The sequence below is a fragment of the Ochotona princeps genome, chromosome 4 (genome assembly GCF_030435755.1).
Source record: "Ochotona princeps isolate mOchPri1 chromosome 4, mOchPri1.hap1, whole genome shotgun sequence".
Taxonomy (NCBI): Eukaryota; Metazoa; Chordata; class Mammalia; order Lagomorpha; family Ochotonidae; genus Ochotona; species Ochotona princeps.
In genome coordinates, this window is record NC_080835.1 from 27,241,332 (window position 1) to 27,263,726 (window position 22,395).

The 22,395-nt window shown below is 40.6% G+C and overlaps 1 protein-coding gene across 2 annotated transcripts in view; it reads left to right on the forward strand.

Moving 5' to 3' along the window:
• The window catches only part of CCDC73 (coiled-coil domain containing 73), a 155,704-nt gene that overhangs the window by 25,474 nt on the left and 107,835 nt on the right, over window positions 1-22,395 (forward strand). For both annotated transcript variants that reach the window (XM_058663213.1, XM_058663212.1), the window contains exon 2: window positions 10,534-10,682. In XM_058663213.1, coding sequence (XP_058519196.1) covers window positions 10,545-10,682 — 138 coding nt within the window. In that variant the 5' untranslated portion in view covers window positions 10,534-10,544. The remainder of the gene's footprint in view (window positions 1-10,533; window positions 10,683-22,395) is intronic.

Below are 22,395 nucleotides of genomic sequence, written 5' to 3' on the forward strand. Positions count from 1 at the left end.
AAATATTCTGCAAGACAGGAATAAGGTTTGGGCATAAAAAAAAGTATTTGTTCGAAATTTGTTAACAGAACACAATTTTGTGTTTGTTGTATTGTTTTTTTGCTTGTTTTGTCAAGGTTTATGTTTGCAGCCATATTGAATGTGTAGGCTGATCCGGGACTGGGTTCAGCTGGGACATTTGTGATGGCTGGGCCTCTTCTGAGCTTTTTCATGGTATGGTAATGGCATTGGCAAATTCAGAATAGTGTTTCAAGAGGGAATAGCTTCAAAGCCTATTAACTAAAACTAATGTTAAAGTAATTCCAGGTTCAAGGGAGCAAAGGAGTAGATTGTGCTTCTGGAAGGAGAAGTAATCATATCACATTTCACCAAGGAACCTGAAGCTGAGCACAGGTCAAATGACACTGAACTGAGCCTACAGGTTTTCAATTTGAGCGTTTTAGGAGTCTTGCGAGACTTCTAAATAAACAAAACCCCCAAAATATTAGGTATGAGCCAGCCTTAGGGGCTGTAGAATGTAAGAGACATCTTATATGCAAGTAGCTAAGGTAGTTATGCATATCCATATACATATGCATAGCTGTAATAAATATACAAGTGAGCCATATGTTGAATGCTTTTGAGAGCAGGTAATGTGAAGTCTGACTCAAAATGGTTTAAATAAGGACATTTATTTTATTTTATTTTTTTTTAGATTTATTTTATTTTTATTACAAAGTCAGATATACTGAGAGGAGGAGAGATAGAGAGGAAGTGGAGCTGCCGGGATTAGAACCAGCGGCCATATGGGATCAAGGCGAGGACCTTAGCCACTAGGCCACGCTGCCAAGCCCCAAGGATATTTATTTTTAAAATAAGAAACCAAAGGATAAAAGTACCTAATAACACTAGTAATTCTCCTGTCTTCATTTTTTGTCTGAGGGAGAGAAAGAAAGAGAAAGAGAGTGCAAGAGTCAGGTTTGGGGGTGGACTGGGCTGGGCCGCAGCATCCACAGGTGCAAGTGAGAGGTGGGTCTGAGGACAAGCCTGGTGAGGGTTTTTAGGGATCTTGATGCCCAGGCTGAGCAGAGTGCTGGGCCAGGGTCTTGCACCCAATGGCTCACACAGAAATTGAATCTGGGAACTGGCCTGGTGGAGGTTTTTGGGAGGGTCTCACTGACTAGGCTGCTGCACCTGCTGGTGTATGTGATAGCTGGAGCTGGAAGCAGATTGGGCAAAGCCACAGTACCTGCTGATAGGTGCAAGAGATGAGATTGGATGTGGGCCATGTGAGCTGGCCTGTCCAAGAATGGGCTTCCAGTTTCATGTATGCCTTAGGCCGTCAGGATCCCTGATATCAAAAACGTTTCATAGACATGTGATCTGGCCTTGGAACTGAGCTGATCTGAAGCCAGAAGCTTCTTCCAGGTTTCCCACATGGGCACATAGTCCATTCTCTTCTGCTTTCCCAGGCCTCAAGCATGGGGCTGGATGAGAAGTGGAGCAGCTAGGATACGAACAGGCACCCATATGGGATCCCGGTACTTGATGGGGTAGGCTTGGCCAATTGAGCCATTGCATCAGCTGCCCCCCCCCCCCCCCCCGTAATTTTTTATTGCTGTAACTTCTTTGATTCTTTAAAGTTTTTTAAATTTATTTTCGGACCTATTTGGACAGCAGAGGGAGATATAGACAGACACACAGAACTCTTCCCGTCTGTTGCTTTGCTTGCTAAATGTCCTTAATAGCCAGGTGTGGGCTAGGCCAAAGCCAGGGGCCAGCAGTTGTGTCTAGGTGTCTGTCCCACATGGATGACAGGGAACCAAGCACTTGGGGCATCTTCTGCTGCCTCCCTAGGCATATGAACAGGAAGCTGGGTCAGAGCAGTGTCCCTGGATCTTAAACTGGCACTTCAGTATGGGATGTCATTATCACAGGTGGTGACCTAATTTGCTGCATCACAATTCTAGCCTATTATTTACATGTTTAAAGTCCCTTGAATTTTTTTTTTTGAGATTTGCTTTATGCCATTTTTTTGGGTAAATTTCTATATATTTGAAAACAGAATACTATTTGTTTTCTTAACCAAAATATGTATCTGAATGTGATTGTGTGATTTCAATTTGTTATTTTTGTGTTTTTCTGTAATTGTTTTATTATAATTAAAACTTTTCAGTAGATATAAAATTGTATACATTCTGGAGATACAAGTTTTGTTTTAGGTATACATTGTGTAATAGCCGATCAGGCTAAATATATTCTTTTCTTTTTTTTTTTTAAGATTTATTCATTTTATTACAGCCAGATATACACAGAGGAGGAGAGACAGAGAGGAAGATCTTCTGTCCGATGATTCACTCCCCAAGTGAGCCGCAACGGGCTGATGCGCACTGATCCGAAGCTGGGAACCTGGAACCTCTTCCAGGTCTCCCACACGGGTGCAGGGTCCCAATGCATTGGGCCGTCCTCAACTGCTTTCCCAGGCCACAAGCAGGGAGCTGGATGGGAAGTGGAGCTGCCAGGAATTAGAACCGGCGCCCATATGGGATCCCGGGGCTTTCAAGGCGAGGACTTTAGCCGCTAGGCCACGCCGCCGGGCCCGGTTATATTATTTTCAAGCATTGAATATTTCTTTATGTTGAAAACATCCTAAATTCTATATTCTAGTTATTTTTGAAAGTAGAGACTATATAGTACATTAAAATTTTACATTAAGTACTTAATCCTATCTAGCTATAACCTAGTAGTTATCAATCAACTTTCTGCATACCTACCCTCCCCACTTTGCTCCTGTGCCTCTGGTAATCACTGTTACACATTTTTTTTTTTTTTCAAAATCTGGTAACCACTGTTACATTAAAAAAAAAAAAAGGTTTATTTGAAAGGCAGAATGACAGAGAAAAAGAAAGGGAGAGACAGAGAAAGTCTGCAGTGACCAGGACTGAGCCATTCTGAAGCCAGGAGCCTAGAGCTGCAGGATCTGCCGTGTAGGTGCAGGGCCCCAAGCACTTGGCCCATCATCTCCTGCCGTCCCAGGCACAGTGCAAGGGAGCTAGATCAGAAGCGGAGCAGTTAAGATCATGTGCTCTTTGTCCTCCTGTGTTCTCCACAACTTATTTATCTTTAATTCAGTCTACATTCCTGTAGATGACAAAAATGTCATCAGTTTAAAATGAGCAGTAGTTCATTGTTTATGTGTGTGTGTATGTCACGTTTGTTTATCCATTTATCTTTGGATGGACAATTACATTGTTTCAGTTCTTGGCTCTCATGACAAGTGCTGCAAAAAATGTGAGAGTATAAATGTCTCTGCAGCAGATGGATTTTATTTCTAATATGTACCCAGCAGTAATATAGTGTGTGTGTGTGTGTATACACACTATACATATAGTAGCTCTGTTTAGTTCTGTTTTTATTTCTTGAAGAATCTCATACTGTTTTCCACAGTGGTACTAATTTACATTTCCACTCACAATATGTGGGGGTTCCATTCTCTCCACATCCTTGCCAACATGTGTTATCTTTTGCCTTTCTGATAATAATCTTACTAGAGTGAGGTTTGTGGTTTTAATTTGTGCTTCTTTGATGATTAGTGATGTTGAATGTTATTCATGTTCTTGGCCATTTACCTGTTTTCTTTGGGAAATATTTTTCAGATCTGCTGGTTTTTAAGTTAGATAGTTTTGTTTTGCTGTGGATTTGATTTCTTCATATGTTTTGGGTACTAACCCCTTGTCATGCGTATAGCTTGCAGATATTTTCTCCTGTCTTGTAGATGTCTCTTAGTTCTGTTTATTATTTCATATGTTGTACAGAAGTCCTTTGATGGAAATTGCATTTCTATGTTTTTGCTTTATTTTTTGTGCTTTCAAGGTCTGATCCAGAAAATCCTAGCTCATTTAAATATCATAAAATATTTTGCCTGTGTTTTCTTGTAATAGTTTGAAAGTTGCATGTCTTCAGGTAGGCCTTTAATTTTTATACTTGGTGAAAGAGATTGAGAGCTAGAAAGTCAGATCTGGTTTTCATGGCATAATTTAGTAAACTTTTTTTTTCTTCTAGAAAAATTCTTTGAAGTATAGAGCAGTACAGAGGGAGGTGACGGAGGGAGGAAGAGAGTGAGGGAGAGTGATCTGGATATGTCCATCTGCTGGTTTACTGCCCCAGTGGCTCCAAACTTAGGGCTGGGCTGGGCAGAAGTCAGGAGCCAGAAACTCCACTGGGTCCTGTATGTGTGGCAGGTGCCCCCAGCATCCGCGGCCTTTCCACAGAAAACTGAATTGCAAGTGAATCAGCTGAGAGCCAGACTAGCACTCTTGATATGGCATGTCTACATTGTAAGCATTGGTTTAACGTGAGCATGACCATGCTAAACCCTAAAATCGTTTTGTGTGTTTTAGCATCTTTGTCAGTGGTAAATTTGCTGTAGATGCATGGGTTTACTTTTAGGGCCTCTAATGTGTTCCATTGGTCTGTGAATCTCTCTCTCGTTTTTGTTAACATTTATTTTATTTGTGTTTATTTAAAAGGGGGATGGGAAGGGAAGAAAAGAAGGGAGAGTGAAAGAGAAAGTGGAGAGAGGGGGAGAGAGGAGAGAGAGGAGAGAGAGAAGAAATCTTCCATCATCTGGTTCACTCCCAAAATGCCTGAATCGCCCAGGCTGGACCAGGCTCATAGAAGATCTCTATTGTGGTCTCCCATGTGGGTGACAGAATCCCAAGTACTTGAGACCATTACCTGCTGTATTGCAGATGCACATTAGCAGGAAGCTTGATACAGAAATTGTAGGCAAAACTCAATCTTAGATGTACCCAGTAAGGAATGTACCCATTTCAAGTACAGTTTAACCCATTGTACCAAAATGCTCATCTAGGAAACTTTAAAAAATTAATTTATTTAAAATTTTATTTTTCATGATACAGTTCCATAGGCTTGTGATTTTTCTTTTGCCAAATATTATGCTGTTTTGTTTATTATAACTTTGTAATTTTAATGTGAGGTAGTATAATGTTTATTCTTTTTGATCAAGATTGCTTTTGCTGTTAGGAATCTTTTTAGTAATGTGTTTTACTAGTTTTGTGGAATGTGAAATTGATATTTGGTAGAACTTGTATCGAATCCATAAATTGCTCTGGGTAGTATATACATTTAACTATTAATTTTTCTTACATGTACATGGATGTCTTCCATTTTTTTGCAATCTTTCTAGTTTTCATTGTAGAAATTTCTTTCACTAAATGTATTCTATGTTTTATTTTTTCATAGCTCTTGGAAATGGGATTGCTTTCTTGATTTCTTTTTCAGATGATTTACTATTGGTGTATAGCAATGCTAGTTTTGTTTTTCAATTTTTTTACTTGAAAAACTGAGTTACAGAGAAGAGAGACAGAGACAGAGCTCCTCCATCCACTGGTTCACTACCCACATGACCACAGTGCCCAGCACCTGAGCTGAGCCGAAGCAAGGAGCTTCCTCTGAGTCTCCTGCACTGGGAGCTGGATCAGAAGTGGAGCAGCCAGGACTCAAACTGGCACATGTAGGAGATGCCAGTGCTAAAGCTGAAGCTTAGCCTACTGTGCCATAGTGCTGGTCCTACTGTGCTAATTTTTGGGCAGTGAGTTTGTATCCTTCAATTGCTGAATCTGTTTACTATCTCTAGCAACTTTTTGGTTAGAGTTCTTGGGATTTTCTGTATATAGTATCATGTTATCAGCAAAGATGATGATTTTTACTTCATCTTTGTGAATTTGGGGCCCCTTATTCATTTTTATTGCCTAATTTCTCTAGATAAGATTTCCGATATTTGGAATAAAGCTGGTTAAAGTGAAAATCCTTGTTTTGTCCAAATTTGGAGAGAAAAACTGATTTTCACAATTATGGTATTTGTTACAGGTGACCTTGGTTATGTTGAAGTCTGTGTTTTTTTTTTTTTAATACTAATTTGTTCAGAGTTTGTATCATGAAATGGAATTGAAATTTATCAGATATCTTTTCTGCATTTGTTGAGATGATATAATTTTAGTGCTTCATGTAGGTGTAACTTTCATTGATATATATTATGTTGAATCACTGCTATGAATCCAACTTGATCATGGAGAATGATCTTTTAAATGTGTTTTTGGATTCAGTTTGCTAATATTTATGTTTTTATAAAGGTATTTATTTGAAAGGCAGAGAAAAAGAGAGAGCTCTTCCTCCCACTGGCTGGAACATCCAAGGCTAGACCAGGTAGAAGCTAAGAGCCTCTTCTGGATCTTTCAGGCAGGGACAGAGGTCGTCTTTTGCTGCTTCTCCAGGCACATTGTCAGGGAACTGGATTGCAAGTGGTGCAACTGGTACTCAAACTAGAGTCCATTTGGGTAGGTCACACACAGCTTAACCTGCTGCACCACAATACCAATCCCAAATTTACTAGTATTTTGTTTAGGATTTTTGAGTCAGTGTTCATTGAGGATATTGCCCGGAGCTTGCTTTCTTTGTTGTCATGTACTGTCCAGTTTTGGTATGACTTTATAGAATGAATTTAGAAAATTTTTTTCTGCTTTTTTTTGTAGTGATTTTAGAAAAATCAGAGTTAATTTTTTAAATACGAGGTAGAATTCAACATTTAAGCCATCTGATCCTGGACTTTTCTTTGATGAGAGATATTTAATTTCTTGCTATTCATTTTTGGTTTAGATATTCTGTTTCCTCATGATTCAATCTTTGTAAGGTGTATATGTCCAAGAATTTATTCATTCTCAGTTATGAATTTGTTGCTATACAATTTTGATTGCAGCAAGCTCTAATAATCTTTGTATTTCTGTGGTGTCAGTTGTAATGTCAGCATTTTCATTTCTGACCTAGATATTTGAATCCTGTGTCTTGTTTTTTTGGCTAGTTAAGAACTTATCAATCTTTTCAAAGAACAATCTCTTAATTTCATTGACTTTTAATGAACCTTTAGTCTTGATATTATGTGCTGTGAGTTCTATTTCTGTCAGTTTTGGATTTGATTTGTTTTTTATTTTCCTTAAAGGCAGCAGTAAGTTGTTTACTGATAGCTTTCTGTTATTTATTTTTAAAATGTAGTTATTGGTTGCTCTAAACTTTTTAAGTACTGCATTTGCTGTATCTCATAGGTTTTAGTAAGCTGTGTTTCCATTGTAGTTCAGTTCAAAAATTTTTTAAATTTTATTTTTTAATCATTGTTCAGGAATAAATTGTTTAATTTATGTTTGTGTAATTTCAAAAGTTTTTCTTGTTACTTGTAGTTATATTACATTATAGCCAGGAAGGATATTTGATATGATATATGTTCTTTCATATATGTTAAGACTTGTTCTGTCCTGGAAAATGTTCTATGTGCTATTAAGAAGAATCTGTATTTTGTGTTTAAGGGAAATTTATTTTTTAAAAAAAATTTTTAATATTGGGGTAGGAAGGTCAGACACGAAGGAAGTTGGGCAGTGCACATGTTTCAGTCTTGCTTTAATTTTTTTCTCCTGAGTCCACAGGGGAGGAGGGTGGCTTCTTGTTGCTGCTAAACCACATTAGCACCCTGGGTTGGGAGATGCACCTTTGGGAGATGGACCTCCTAGAGATGTGGGAAAGCGTGTTCCAAGGGTGTAACTTAGTGATTTATTTTAAAAATGTATTTAATTTTATTAGAAAGGCAGATTAGAGAGAGAGAGACAAAGATTTTCCATCCGCTGGTTCATTCCCCAAGTAGATGCAAAGGCCGGAGCTGAGCTGATTCGAAGCTGGGAGCCAGGAGCTTCTGGTCTCCCACATGGGTGCAGGATCCCAAGGGTTTGGGCATTCTCTGCTGTTTTCACTGGCCACAAGTAGAGAGCTGGGTGGAAGTGGAATAGTTGGGACATGAACTGGCGTCCATATGGGATCCTGGTGGTTGTCACTAGGCTATTGCACCAAGCCCTTGAGTGGCTTTGATAGCCTCATACATTGTCAGGTTTTATTACTTCAGAACTAAGAAAAATCTTTCCAAGGTCTACTGGTTGGCAAAGTCCACCTTTGCATCTATAAACCCAGGAGCATGCTGCTGCAAAGCTTGATCAGGAGGATTATCCAAGCTTTGCTTTCCATTCTCTGACGAGGTAGTTGATACTCCCTGCTTGCTTAGATGAGCTGGCTGTTAGGTTCTCTGCCCCTCCCCCCTGCAGCCCTCCCTCCCCTGCCGTCTGCATTTGTACATGCTGTCCACCACATAAACATCAGCAACTGAGGAGGCCCAGTCCTGAACATACACTTCAAGGTTGGACTATACATGCTGTGATTTTCCCTGTGGCCAGAGTCTGAGTCCAGCAGTCCATTTGGGGAGTCCCCAGGAAATGGCTCTGGTGACCTTAGACTTGGCTGTTGTGTGTGCCAGCCAGTCCAGAGTTAGGTATGGTTTGCCATTTGCACCAGCCACACACATACTTGTGGATGCAGCTTGGTCGGTTCCACCTCAGCCCTACATCTCGCATGAACCAACGTGTGCTGCAACCCAGCCCAGCTAGCACTCTTCACAGCCCAGTCCTTATACACTCCAATGGGCATTGTAACCTAGTTGCGGCAATCCCAGTAACCTCCACCAACCCCACCAGGCCTGCCCCCAGCCTGGTTTCTTGTGCATGCCAGCCTCTACTATAGTCTACTTTTGCCCACTCTACCTCCTATCTGGCTTTACTTTTTTATGTTAGTGTGATATTACTACAAAGAGATCAGATTTATGTCCTACAGTATTTGTGGTTAAATTATTTTCTGTAATGGCATACTTTGATATCTTGCTGTTTATTTTTGTGAAGTCTGTTACAGGTTTTTGCCATGAGGCTTACAAAAAGTTAATTTTGGCCATAATAAGCTATTTTTAAGAAAAGATTTGTGGGCTTGGTGCGATAGCATAGTAGTTAAGGTCCTCACCTTGCACGCCCAGGATCCCATATGGTTGTCGGTTCTAATCCCGACAGCCCCGCTTCCCATCCGGTTCCCTGCTTGTGGCCTGGGAATGCAGTCGAGGATGGTCCAAAGCTTTGGGACCCTGTACCTGCGTGGGAGACCCAGAAGAAGCTCCTGGTTCCTGGCTTCGCATTGGCTCAGTTCTAGCTGTTGCGGCCGCTTGGGGAGTGAATCATGGGACGGAAGATCTTCCTCTCTGTCTCTCTTGCTCTTTGTACATCTGACTTTGTAATAAAAATAAATAATTCTTCAGAAAAATAAAAATGATTTACTTATTTGCATTTGAAAGGCAGATTTACAGTGAGAAAGAGGGAGAGATCTTGCATTGGGTAGTTCACTCCCCAGATGGCCTCAGTGGCCTGAGCTGATCCCATCAGAAGCCAGGAGTGAGGAGTTTTTTTTTTGGGGGGTCTCTCATTGGGGAGCAAGGTCAAGCTATCCTATGTTGCTTTGTCAGATATAAGCATAGAGCTGGATCAGAAGTGGAGCAGAGGGGGACACGAACCAGTGCCTGTATGGTGTACTAATCCTGCAGGTGGAAAATTAGTGTGCTATTTCACTGTGCTGGCTCCAATAATAAGACATTTTGATATGACAGTTAGCATTGATTATAAAGATAGAGAAAAAGACAAACAGAAAACAAAAAGTTAAAAAATCCTGGGAGTGGGTGTTACGGTCCAACAGGTGAAATCACTGCTTGAGATACCCACATCCCATATCAGAGTGCCTGTGACTGATTCCTAGCTCTCTTCCTGCTGTCTTTTCCTGCTAATGCTTATGTTGGAAGACAGCAGGTGATGACTCAAGTACTTGCATTCCTGCCACTCGTGTGGAGATGCAGTTGTTATTTCTGGCTTTGTCTTCTGACTTCTGGTTCACTGCCCAAGTGGGCGCAATGGCTGGAACTGAACCAATCTGAAGCTAGGAGTTAGAAGCTTCTTCCAGGTCTCCCAACTAGGTGCAGGGTCCCAAGAACCTGAGCCATCCTCTACTGCTTTGCTAGGCCATAAGCAGGGAGGTGGATGGGCAAGTGGAGCAGCTTGGACACGAACTGGTGCCCATATGGCATCCTCCTGGCGCTTGCAAGCAAGGTTTTAGTCACTAGGTCATCATGCTGGGTCTGGCAATTATATTTTTAATAACTTAGACTAAAGATATAGACTGAAAAACTATGTTGAGTAATTTATGTAATTGATGCCTTTTTCTTGCCTAGATATGGTTATAAAATTATCATTGCAGAGTTTTGCTATTACAAAGTTTAAGAAGCAGTGTTTCTTAGGCTTGGTATGAAGTACCTTGGAAAAGGTCATCTCACATCTGTAGCAATAGTAGCCTACCTTTTGGGACACTTGTATTTAGGGGTAGAAAATTTAATCCCCCAGGATACTCAGATACCAAAAGGGGATTGGTTCAACCATAGAGAAACAGAATCAAACCACTCACTGATGTTTTGCTATCAAGGATAGCTCAGGGATCATTATAAAACTGTTGTTTAAATAGTACCAAACCTTTTAGATTATGGTATGTAAGTTATTAAATTGTTACAGAAACTGTATTTTTACTTGAAAACATATTAGATAAATGTCTTTTTCAAGTAAATATTTTATATTACAGGAAATGTTAACATGGAGAATGATCTCAATGATGAGTCATCATCATCTGCCTTTAGTCTTCAAAGTTCTGCGGAGACGTTATTTGCTATTCAGCTACTAGATTTCAAAACAAGCTTACTGGAAGCAGTAGAAGAGTTACGTATAAGAAGGGTAAGCTGCTTTTTAAAAGATTATTTATTGTTAGTGGTAAATTCTTTTAACTTTTATTTTGCCAGAAAATATACTTTCTGTTGCTGAATTATAGATTGACATTTTTTATTTTGAGAGTACTTTCAAAACTTTTTTATCTTGAAATTTACCGATTTTTTCTGAAGAAGGTTTGTATCAATGTAAATTTCCTTCATTTTTAAGAACTCTTTTTCAGTGATGATCTGCATCTTTAGTATTGCTTGGGTGTGGATTTCTTTGTGTGTCTTGAGACTCATTTTGATTCCTAATTCTTAGGGAAAAGTTCATTTGGCTTTTTTGGTTATTTCCTCTCTGATCTTTTTTTTTTTTTTTGAACTCCTGTCAGACAGGTATACTGGACAGTGGAACAGCAAGTGTGTTTCTTTTGTATCTCCTGTTTATCACTTTCTGCTGAATTTTGTGTCATTAGTTTTGTTTTCCTTTGTCTCTTCAAATGTTTTAACTTGCAGTCTAGCCTAACTTAGGGTTTTTAGAAGGGTACTTGCACAGTTGAGTGGGGCACCATGCTGTAGTTAACATATGCATTCAATATTAGCTGATCAAATCAGACAGTTGGCTCTTCTGCTTGCTGATCATTTCTCTTCCAGTTCTTTGTATGGTATATAAAATACACTGGGCCATCTAGATGTGTTTTGGTAGCCATTATCCAACTTTGTTTCGTTCCTCCTTCTATTAATTATCTCTTTGTTGTTTTAACTTAAATGTCTTCAGGAAGGTTTGTTTTGGAAGTTCACGGTTCAAGATGGAGTGGCCTCGTTCGTGCAGGCATCTGGACAGTATATGTCACATTTTCTTTAACCATTCATTCTTTCATGGATACCAGAGTTGATTCTGTATTTTGTCTGTTTTGAATAGTGCTTCAATAAACATGAGATCATAGGTCTTTGAATTGCTCATTTCATTGCCTTGAGAGATATACTCAGAAGTAAGATAGTTGGATTATATGCAGTCTATTTCTATTTTTTTAAGAGCCTTCTTAGCATTTTCCATGTTGGTGGTACTAATTTAATTTGCATTTCCACTAACAGTGTATGAGTGTTCTTCTTTCTACATATGTTTGACAGCATTTGATTTGCTTTATTGCTTCCTTAAATTCTTTGAACTCTTGCATGCGCGTCTTATTGTTGATCAGAATCTTTAAAATGAGTCTTATGGATTCTGTGTGCCCCATTTTCTCGATGTCTTCCTCAGTGAACTCTTGGGTTGGCATAGGGTTTTGCTCCCTTGCAGGAGAGTTTTCAGTAATATTCATGATGCCTTTGTCTCTTTTTTTGCTCTTGGTCATTGTACTTCTGGTTAGCAGAGTCTTCTCCTTGGGGTAGGTTTCTAAGCTGTGCAACCACAGGTCTACAATGCGATTTTACTTATTGCGGTTGGTACACAACTTTTCTTGCAGCTACTTGTGCCACAACCTCCAGTGAGTTCCAGATCTGGGTTCTTATGTCAGATTTCCACCGTGGTCTCCACAGCCTCAGCTCTTGGCTCACCACTTTCCACCGCCTGTGATACCGTGCTGAGGCTGCACCGTTATCTCTGTAACCTTTCTCCCACTTGCAGTTGGAGCAGGTCTCAGGATTAGAGAGACACCAGGTGTCCTATATAATTAGGTTGTTGGTGGCACTGATCTTTTTGGAACCTGTTGAACATTAGGTCTGGGTGCCACACGGACCTATTTTGATCCGTACGATGCCACAGTCGGTATTATTTTCCTGCGGGACCAGTGCAGTCATGGACCTCAGCAAGTTCTCGCGAGATCAGCACATGCACAGTTCACTGTTGTCCCCTGCAGTCCCAAAGCTATTGCCACAGTGCCCAAAATGGCGCTTGACGTACAACCACTAAGGCTCTTGATTTGCTGGCCAGCAGATCCGAGGGCTACCTAGACCTGCCCTGAGTGGAACCCGTAGAATGCCACGTTGTTGCAGTTCACTGAGTCAGAAATGAGTTCACTCCCAGCTCAGCGCATGCTCTGTCCTTTCCCTTGCCTTTGCTGCTTTAAGCAAAATGGCGCCCAATTCAGCTCTAGGGGGCTGACTGGGCTGTGAAACCCACTTTGTGCTCGCACTGCCCATCTGAGGTCCGCTGCTCTGTCTGCTCCTGGTCAAATCAAACGGACCAGCAGGATGGACAGTTCTTTGTCTGGGTTCACCTCCCGAGCTCCCAATGAAAGTCCCTTCCCACCTGGTTGCTGTTAGAGTTCCGGCTGCTGTGGAGTTCAGATGGCTGTGCTGGAGTATCAGTCACTGCAACACCACACAGTTGTGTCCACTGCTTTCCTGTGTCTGTCATTCTCCAGGTACCCCTCTGCTGTTGTTCTCTGCTCTCCTATTTCCTGAAATATGCCCTCTCTGCTTCATCCTGATTAAATGTTTTTCTGTGTGTATAAACGTGTCCTTACCCTATTCCGCCATCTTGATTCTCCAAAGATTTATTTTTTATTAGGCAGTCATAGAGCAAAGAAAAGACAGAGATCTTCTATGGACTGGTTCACTCCCCAGATGGCTGCGATGACTGGATCTGGCCCAGTCTGAAGCCAGAAGCCAGGAGCTTCTTTCGGATCTCCCACACAGGTATAGGGCCATAATCACAGAGCAGGATCAGAAGTGGAGCAGCAAGAATATGAATTGGTTCCCAAATGGAATGTCAGCTCCGTAGGTGTAAGCTTAGTTTGCTGTGCCAAAGCCCAGCCCCATTTTTGTGGTGTTCAATGAACCGTGCTTCATGCCCTTCAATATCACACTCGCATATTAACCTTAGAGTGGTTATGGGATTTCTTTGGCTACTGAGACATTTGCAAACATGATACAGCTTATAGACCCCTACCATAGGCTGTACTAACTTGTTAATACTTGCATACTGAGGCTTATTCCCTTAGAACATACCTTCTTAGAAGCCAGCTGCAATGTCATAAGGTTCAGATTATTTCAATGTAAAAAGCTACACGGGAGAAATACTGGGGTGTGGGAGAATGTCTTGGTCATTCTAGCCCCAGCCAAAATGCCAAATATTTGTGAATGTGTGGCCTTACGCACAGCTATGATTCAGAACTGCCCGGCTGAACTCAGTCAGTACACAGAATTGTGACAAGCTGTTATTTTAAAAGGCAATGTATTGGAGTGGTTTCATCTGCAAAATAGATGACTGAATAAAATATGTGGGATATTATAAAGCTGTTTAAAGGGTGAGATAGGTATATTAACGTGGAAGAGGTATGTGATACAGGAAGTTTTTTGCATGGTGTTAAGGAGCTGAAAAAATGACTGCAAGGTGGAAACATGCAAAGTGATTTTATTGCATTCCTTATTGTACCTGGGCTCAGGCCTCAGCCCATCCTTCTGAAAGGCGGCACGTGGTGCCCAGATACTTAAGTTGCTGCTGCCCAAATAGGTAAAGATCCTGACTTTTGGGCCAACTTGTCCCAGTCCTGCATGTTGTGGGCATTTGAGCAGGTGAAAGATTTTTTCTCTTTTCTCTTCTCTTCTCTTCTCTTCTCTTCTCTTCTCTTCTCTTCTCTTCTCTTCTCTTCTCTTCTCTTCTCTTCTCTTCTCTTCTCTTCTCTGTTTCTCCCTTTCTCTGCCTTTCAGAAAAAAATACATGAAAAAACAGAGGTGGAGGTTCTCATTGCTCTGTGATATTATCTTATACTACTTTACAGTATAAAAAAGTGCCCACATTTCCTTGAAATGTCCTTCTATTTCTTTCCTGTGTTGCAGTAAATAATGCAGGAAATAAATACTAAGTCTTAAAGTACACTTTAATTTGAACACTAGAAAGATTGAGAAAGTGTTTAAAATCTGCAATTTCTTTTTTATTATTTGGAAGGAAAAGAATCAGAGATCTCCCCTGTGCATTGGCTCACTCCCAGGATTTCTGCATTAGCCCTTGACCTGGGAACTCAGTGTGAGTCTCATGAGAACAGCAGGGACCCAACCACCTGTGTCTTCACCTGCAGCCTCGCAGGATGTGCATTATCGGGAATCTGGGTTCAGAAGCCACATCCGGTATTGAACCCGACCGAGCACTCTGATGTGGGACGTGGGCATCATTATGTCCTAACTGGAGGCTTAACTGAAAAGCCAAAATTTCATCCCCTCAAACTTTTTTTCTGATCCAAATTATCTATAAAGTGGAGATAAAAGAACATCAAGTTTTAGACTTTTAAGACATGCATTGATTTGATAACCTTTTCCAAGTAATTTGTAAATCTGTGCTTTAAGGTAATTGAGAATTTAATGTGCAGTATGCCATCCGGAGTAACTGTACCATCATATTCTATGTATTATTTGTCATCAAATTATGAATAAAGTATTACAGCGGTTTAGAGACACATTACGTTTGGTAAATGCCAGACAGGAGTGTGTGTTGGAATTTTGATTAAACAGTCAAAGTTATTGGAGTTTTAAGTAGTCAGAAGTAACAATGATTTGTCAGGAAATTGTGAGGAAAAATGGGAGATGAAGAGTATAAAATGGTAAATAATATTAAGCAACGTTTTACTGCCCTATAAAATTAGTTATAAATGAACTCATACCATTTTCTTATTATAATTTGTAGAACATGTATCTTTATGCTACACAGAAAACTGATAAAAATGGTGTTGGCCACATTGCTGAAAAATCGCATTATATATTTACTATGTGAGAGTTTTAATTTTATGTTTATTAAAATTATTTAACTTTTTATTGGAATTTTAATTTTTCTTCTTTTCTCCAATTTTTTAAAGTTAATAGAAATGGGGAAGATATACTAAATTTAATAACAATGACAATCTATTTCTAACTTTAATAGAATGTCTAGGATAGAGTCTTGAAAGTGTTTTTTATTTGATGCCTTAGGACTACAAGCATTTAAGTGTTTTTACAAAAACAATAAAAGAGGAGTAATTTGATGGTTTATTTCCCCTTTATTACCTTTAAAAAGTGTCATGCTTTCTTTAAAGTGCTTGCTTCAGGCTGTAGTTTTCCAAGATGGGTTGTATATTGGTCATGTCTCTTCAGTTCTTGACCCTGAACAGATTTAGGGATGTAGTACAAGCAGAAGGCACATGTCCAAGCATCGGAAACTGTTACTGGGACTTTTACTTTTCTTTTCAAACTGTAATCCACCTCCTACAACATTGTCCAGTTCAGATTCTCATGTCTAACGAAATAATAATTCTTCTAAATAGTGTCTTCGTCTTCTTAAAAAAATTAGTCAAAATAAATATCTCTAGTATTATGGGATAACCTCAAGGCACATATATATATAATTTTAATTTCCTTCCTAATGTTCAATTTTTTCTACATTCGTAAAATTAATTTACTACAATACCTGATGTAGGATAATTTTAATATTAAAATATTTATAACAATTCCCAAAGTCTTGTTTTTCATTCAATTTTATATCTAGTTTTTTCTTTGAATTGTTCTGCCAAAATTACAATGTACTTGTACATTTAATAAAGGTAAAATGAGTGTGGATGGTCTTAGGAGTTTTTGAGGTTAAAGGTGAGGAGTTATAACACTCCCTATAGTCTTCTAGCATACATAGTCTTTTTTTTTTTTTTTTTTTTTTTTAAGTAAGGGATGCTGGTATTGCAGGTGGCAGCTCAAGCTGTGCAATGCTGGCCCTAAGAAGTTTCTAGTTTTTTTTTTTTTTATTTATTCATTTTAATACAGCCAGATATACACAGAGGAGGAGAGACAGAGAGGAAGATCTTCCATCCGATGTTTCACTCCCCAAGTGAGCCGCAACGGGCCGATGCGCGCCGATCCGAAGCCGGGAACCTGGAACCTCTTCCGGGTCTCCCACGCGGGTGCAGGGTCCCAATGCATTGGGCCGTCCTCAACTGCTTTCCCAGGCCACAAGCAGGGAGCTGGATGGGAAGTGGAGCTTCCGGGATTAGAACTGGCGCCCATATGGGATCCCGGGGCTTTCAAGGTGAGGACTTTAGCCGCTAGGCCACGCCGCCGGGCCCCATACATAGTCTTTTAAAGGTAGTATAATGTACTTTAGAGCCCATGTAAGTTCAGATATTGATTTTAGGAGTTTTGTTTCTTTGCTTTTTAATGCTTTTTGTTATGTAGGTTTACTCATTTGTAAATTAGTGATGGACTAGAGCCCATTTAAGTTCAGATACTGATTTTAGGAGTTTTCTTTCTTTTTTTTTTTTAATGCTTTTTGTTATGTAGGTTTACCCATTTGTAAATTAGTGATGGAGTACCCGCCTTATAAGTTGTACCCAAGATTAAGTTAATAAATAATGAAAGTTACTTAGAATATCTAGGTCATGGTTAAGATATCAAATACCATAGTAACCACAAAAAGAGAAATACATAACCAAACTAGATAATGAAAATCAATACTTTGTACATTTTCAATCTAATTGTCTTGGGTGGGGAATACTTGTTATCCATATCTTTCCTCTCAGAATAAATGTGTATAAGCTTATTTTCTCTTTCAGTGTGGTTGCAAGAGATTCTCATGTTTCCTCTCTTCAGTTGTCACGTAGTCTTATGTGTTGGTATGCATTTCCTCCTTTCTTTGTTGGAAGAACCCCAATTTTGTATTAGGGTTTACCTTGTGTCAGTGTGAATCAGATGAAGTCCTTACTGCCCTTAGTCACCCCTGAAGGTGCAGTGTGCTCCTCTGTCAATGACTATCTCTGCAGTGGGCATGTGATCCCATTTTGGCCAGTGAGATTTTAAGAATGTCTATTGGAAAATTTTGGAGAATTTTTTTGTGTTGCTTTTTAGTTAAGGGAATACACTTTTTTTGAAATACAAGACATTCTTTTGTCTTACATAACCACTGCAGTTAAAGTAGCCATTCTCTAACCATGGGAGGTAGAACGTCTAAATGAAATAATTTTGAAAATGACAGATTAGGGGCCCTACATGTTGGCTTAGTTGGTTAATCCTCCTGCAAGTGCCAGGATCCCATATGGGCACCAGTTTGTGTCCTGGCTGCTTCACTTCCCATCCAGCATCCTGCTTATGGCTTGCGAAAGCAGTTGAGGATGGCCCAAAGCCTTGGGACACTGCACCCATGTGGGAGACCCAGAAGAGGCTCCTGGCTCCTGGCTTCAGATCGGCTCACCTCCAGCCTTTGCGGCCACTTGAGAGTAGACTAGTGGATAGAAGATCTTTCTGTCTCCGTTTCTCTATGAGTCTGTCTTTCCAATAAAAAAAAAATAAATCTTTAAAACAAGAGAATAACGAAGACAGGAAGAACGATAGTTATTGGTGTTATTGTTGAGTGGCCAATAAATCTATCTTTAGGCCTGTTTTCATCTGGGATAATTCCCAAAGCCACTGTAAGTTGGGTTTTGTTTTTACTTGTTTATGAAAACAGAATTCTGTTTCAACAACTTTCATGAATGTCTGTCATTGAGTAACATAAAGTATGTATGTGCATTTGAATGTGTAATAAAGAATATACTAAAGTATTTTGTAACAGAAGCACATATTTTATCTGTCAATGTGTACTCCGATTTCTCTCCAGCATTTAAAAAAATTTTTTATTGAAAAGTCAGATACACAGAGGAGGAGAGACAGAGAGGAAGATCTCTGTTGATTCATTCCCCAAGTGGCTGCAGTAGCCAAAGCTGAACAGATCCCAAGCCAGGAGGCAGGAACCGGGGAGCCTCTTCTGGGTCTCCAACACAGGTGCAGGTTCCTTGTGCTGTCCTCGACTGCTTTCCCAGGCCACAAACAAGGAGCTGGGTGGGAAGTGGGATGACTGGGATTAGGAATGGTGGCCATATGAGATGTTGGCGCATTTAAGGTGTGGACTTTAGCCACTAGGCTATTGCATTGGGTCCTCTCCAGCATTTTTTATGAAAGGCATAAAACACAGAAAAATTGAGAGTATTTTACAGTGAACAATCATATGCCTTTAACATTTTACTATACTTTTATATCTATCCCTTTTTTTGACTTTGGTTATTTGGCGAGTTCAAAGTGAATGGCAGATATCACTGCACTTACTCCTAAATTCTTCAGAATTAACTATTTGTTTTCAGCTTTCTTTACACTATAATTTGCATAAATTACATGTACAAATTTGTGTATGTTAAATGTTATTTTTGCAGATTCAGGCATCTGTATAATGCAGACCCTCAGAAAGATAGAAAACGTTTCTTTCAACCTAGAAAGCTCCATCATGTCTCTTCCCAGGCTAATTCTGCCCTTCTTCCCACCCCAGTAGGCAACCATACTTTTGATTTTTTTCTGCATTCACAACAACCACCCTAAGCCAGTCTGAAGCCAGGAATCAAGAACTTAATAAAATCTCCCCATAGGTGACAGGAGCCCACGTGGCTGAGTTACCATTTGCTGCCTCTCGTTTATATTAGCAGGAAGATGTATTGGAACCCTGGAGCATTTTTGGGACTTGAACTCTGATGTTGGAAGCAGGTGTCACAAGGGGTGGCTTAATTTTCTGTGCCAAATAATCACTTCAAAATCTTGTATTTTTTAAAAAAACGATTTATTTTTATTGGCAAGGCTGATTTACAGAGAGGAGAGGCAGAGAGAAAGATGTTCTATCCGCTGGTTCACTCCCCATGTGGCTGCAACTGACAGAGCTGAGCAGATCTGAAGCCTGGGGCCAGGAGCTTCTTCTGGGTCAGCCATGCAGGGATAGGTTTTGGGCCGTCCTCTACTGCTTTCCCAGGCCACAAGCAGGGAGGTGGATGGGTGGAGCAGCCAAGACATGAACTGGCCCCCATATGGAATCCTGGTCTGTGCAAGATGAGAATTTAGCCACTATGCCATTGTACTGGGCCTTGTATGTTTTAAAGTGTATACTTACATGTTCTGTTTTCTTTGGTATGATTATGAATAGTAGTTTTTTTGTGAAGTTTTTTTAAAAGGTGAGAAAATCACAGAAAAACATTCAGACATAGAATGGGCAGGGAGGGGAAACATGGGAGACAGATGTTTGTACTTTTATCATGAGTCCATGGGGAGACAGGGTACCTGTCTGGCTTCTCCTGAGCCTGGGGAAGGGAATGGTTACATGTTATCACACTGCAGTCCCAGGTGAGTGTAAGTACAACCTGGGGAAGGGGTCATTTGATTAAGTAGGCAGACTATTACGTAGGGCAAGGAGATATGGCTTCCAGTTTGGGAATCTAAGCTTACTATCTGCCTGTCCTATTTCATTCCCACCTGTGATTTCTGACCCCTATGCTCACCTCATTTTCTGAAACTACTTCCTGCTACAGAAGCCCTAGAGGTGTACGCCTTTCATGACTGGGTTTGGCAGTCTCTCCCTATTTCATCTGTTGAATCCCTCTTCAAGTGATAGTGCCAGTGGCTGTGTCCTCCATATCATCGCCACTCTCTGAAGCTGCTGGCCTTTTTCTGTCATTTGACATGTGATCCATAGGCCTCAGCTGGTTCACAGAAGTAGGCCAAATCATGCAGTGTGTGTTGTGATGCTAGGACACACATCCCTGTCTCTGGTTCCTGAGATCAGAGATCCTGTTGCTTATGGAATTGATGAGACATGAAAGTCCAGGCTTCTTAGTGATGCGAAAGGCCATCAGTGGCAGTTCCCCCTGAGACCCTTCCTCAGGTCCCTGGCCTAATGTGGTTGTACATACCTAGAAGCTATCAGGTCCCTGCCCTGCTTTTCTCAGATCAGTGCAGTATGTGACAGTGGATGTCATCTGCTCAGGGCCTGGCAGGTACCTGGCCTGAAAAGACCATCAGTGGACCTCCACCCTCACAGAACCCTAGCTCAAGCCCATGACCATACTTAGTGGTATGCTGCAGGTGCCTCTCCCTATAATCCATGAGACCTCTTGCCTGCCTGCCCACTCCCAGGTCATTGCATTGGCTTTCTGCAGGTCTAGGCTACTTAGGATCCTAGCATCAGCCCCATGGCTAGCAGCTCCAGACCAGCATAGTGGTATGCCATGGATGTGGCCTGCCCAGGATCCCAGAGTCAGGCCCCTGGCTTGCCTCCGCTGACCAGTGAATATTTATTCTGAGACCTTTTGGTTGTCCATGACTGCTCTAGAAAGAGTGTGTACAGATGTAAGGACTTGTAGAAGTTGGCCTGAAGTGTAGGCTAAACTGCCTAGAGCCATGTCTTTTTTTTTTTAATTTTAAAAGATTAGTGTTAATTTGACATACCATGCTCCAGTGTAGCTTTCACAGAGAATTAGGGGAAATTGGTAAAATGTGTCTGCTTTAAAGTGATGCAACATTGATATGAAGAGAGCAAAGGCTATATTTAGCTTTTTGCTTTTTGATGAGATGTTTGAGATCTTTGCTAGTTTGCTGGAGTAGGCAGGCTTATCTTTCATGGGTGCCTGATCCCACATGGTGTAGTTCCAATCCCAGGCCCCCCTCCCTGCCAGACTGGACAACCATCTTGGCCTGTGTGTCCTTGGCCTTGGCCCCTTGAAGAGATCCCAGCCTGTGCAGTGTGGCATAACCCCAGGCCCCCTCCTGTCCTCACTGGGCAGTCATCTTGGTCTCATGATTCTGGTTCTGGGCTCCCAGAAGGGAGCTTAAGCCTGTACCATGTGACTCAGGCTCTGGGCTGTTGCCCAGGACAAGGAAGGAGAGGGGTGATAAAATGTATTATAGTTTCAATTCTGCATGTTCATTGTTAATATTTAGAAGTGTAATTTTTTTTTTTTTTTGGTAACTATTCTATGTCCTTTGACATAGTTGCATTATTTATTAGTACTGGGACTTTTTTTTTATAGGTTCCTTAGGGTATTTCAAAAAGCATGTAACAATGTCATCTACAAATACAGGTAGTTTTATTTCTTTCCAGTTTGCTTATTTATGCCTTCATGAACTGGCTAGAACTTTTTAGCTATGTTGAATAGGAGCATTGACAGTAGAAATTCCTGCCAAGTTTCTGATCTTAGAGTGAAAATGTTTAGTGTTTCACCTTTAAATATGAGGATATATGTAGAGTTTTCATAAATGATCTTTACAAAAAGTAATTCTGCTATTCCTGATTAAAAAAAAATGAAGAGTAGGGGTTGGATTTTTGTTAAACAGTTTTTGGTATGTATAAATTGATGATAAGGTATTTTCTTTAATTTATTGTGATATATTGTACTAATTGAATTTCATTTGTCAAACCAACTCTTAATACCTGGACTAATTCTACAGGTTATAGTGTTTGTTTCTTCCTTCCTTGCTTCCTTAAAACACAATGTTGAGAATCAAGATGGCGGAATAGGGTAAGGACACATTTAAACGGACGGAGAAACATTTAATCAGGATGAAGCAGAGAGGGCATATTTCAGGACACAGGAAAGGACAGAACAGCAGAGGGGTACCTGGAGACTGACAGACACAGGAAAGCAGTGGACACAATGGTGTGGTGTTGCAGTGACTGATACTCCAGCAGCATTCAGATAACAGCAATCTGAACTCCACCAGCAGCCGGAACTCTATCAGCAACCAGGTGGGAAGGGACTTTCACTGGGAGCTTAGGAGGTAAACCCAGACAAAGAACTGTCCATCCTGCTGGTCCGTTTGATTTGACAAGGAGCAGAGACAGAGCAGCAGATCCCAGGCAGACAGTGCGAGAACAGAGTGGATTTCACAGCCCAGTCAGCCCCCTAGAGCTGAATTGGGCGCCATTTTGCTTAAAGCAGCAAAGGCAAGGGAAAGGACAGAGCATGCGCTGAGCTGGGAGTGAACTCATTTCTGACTCA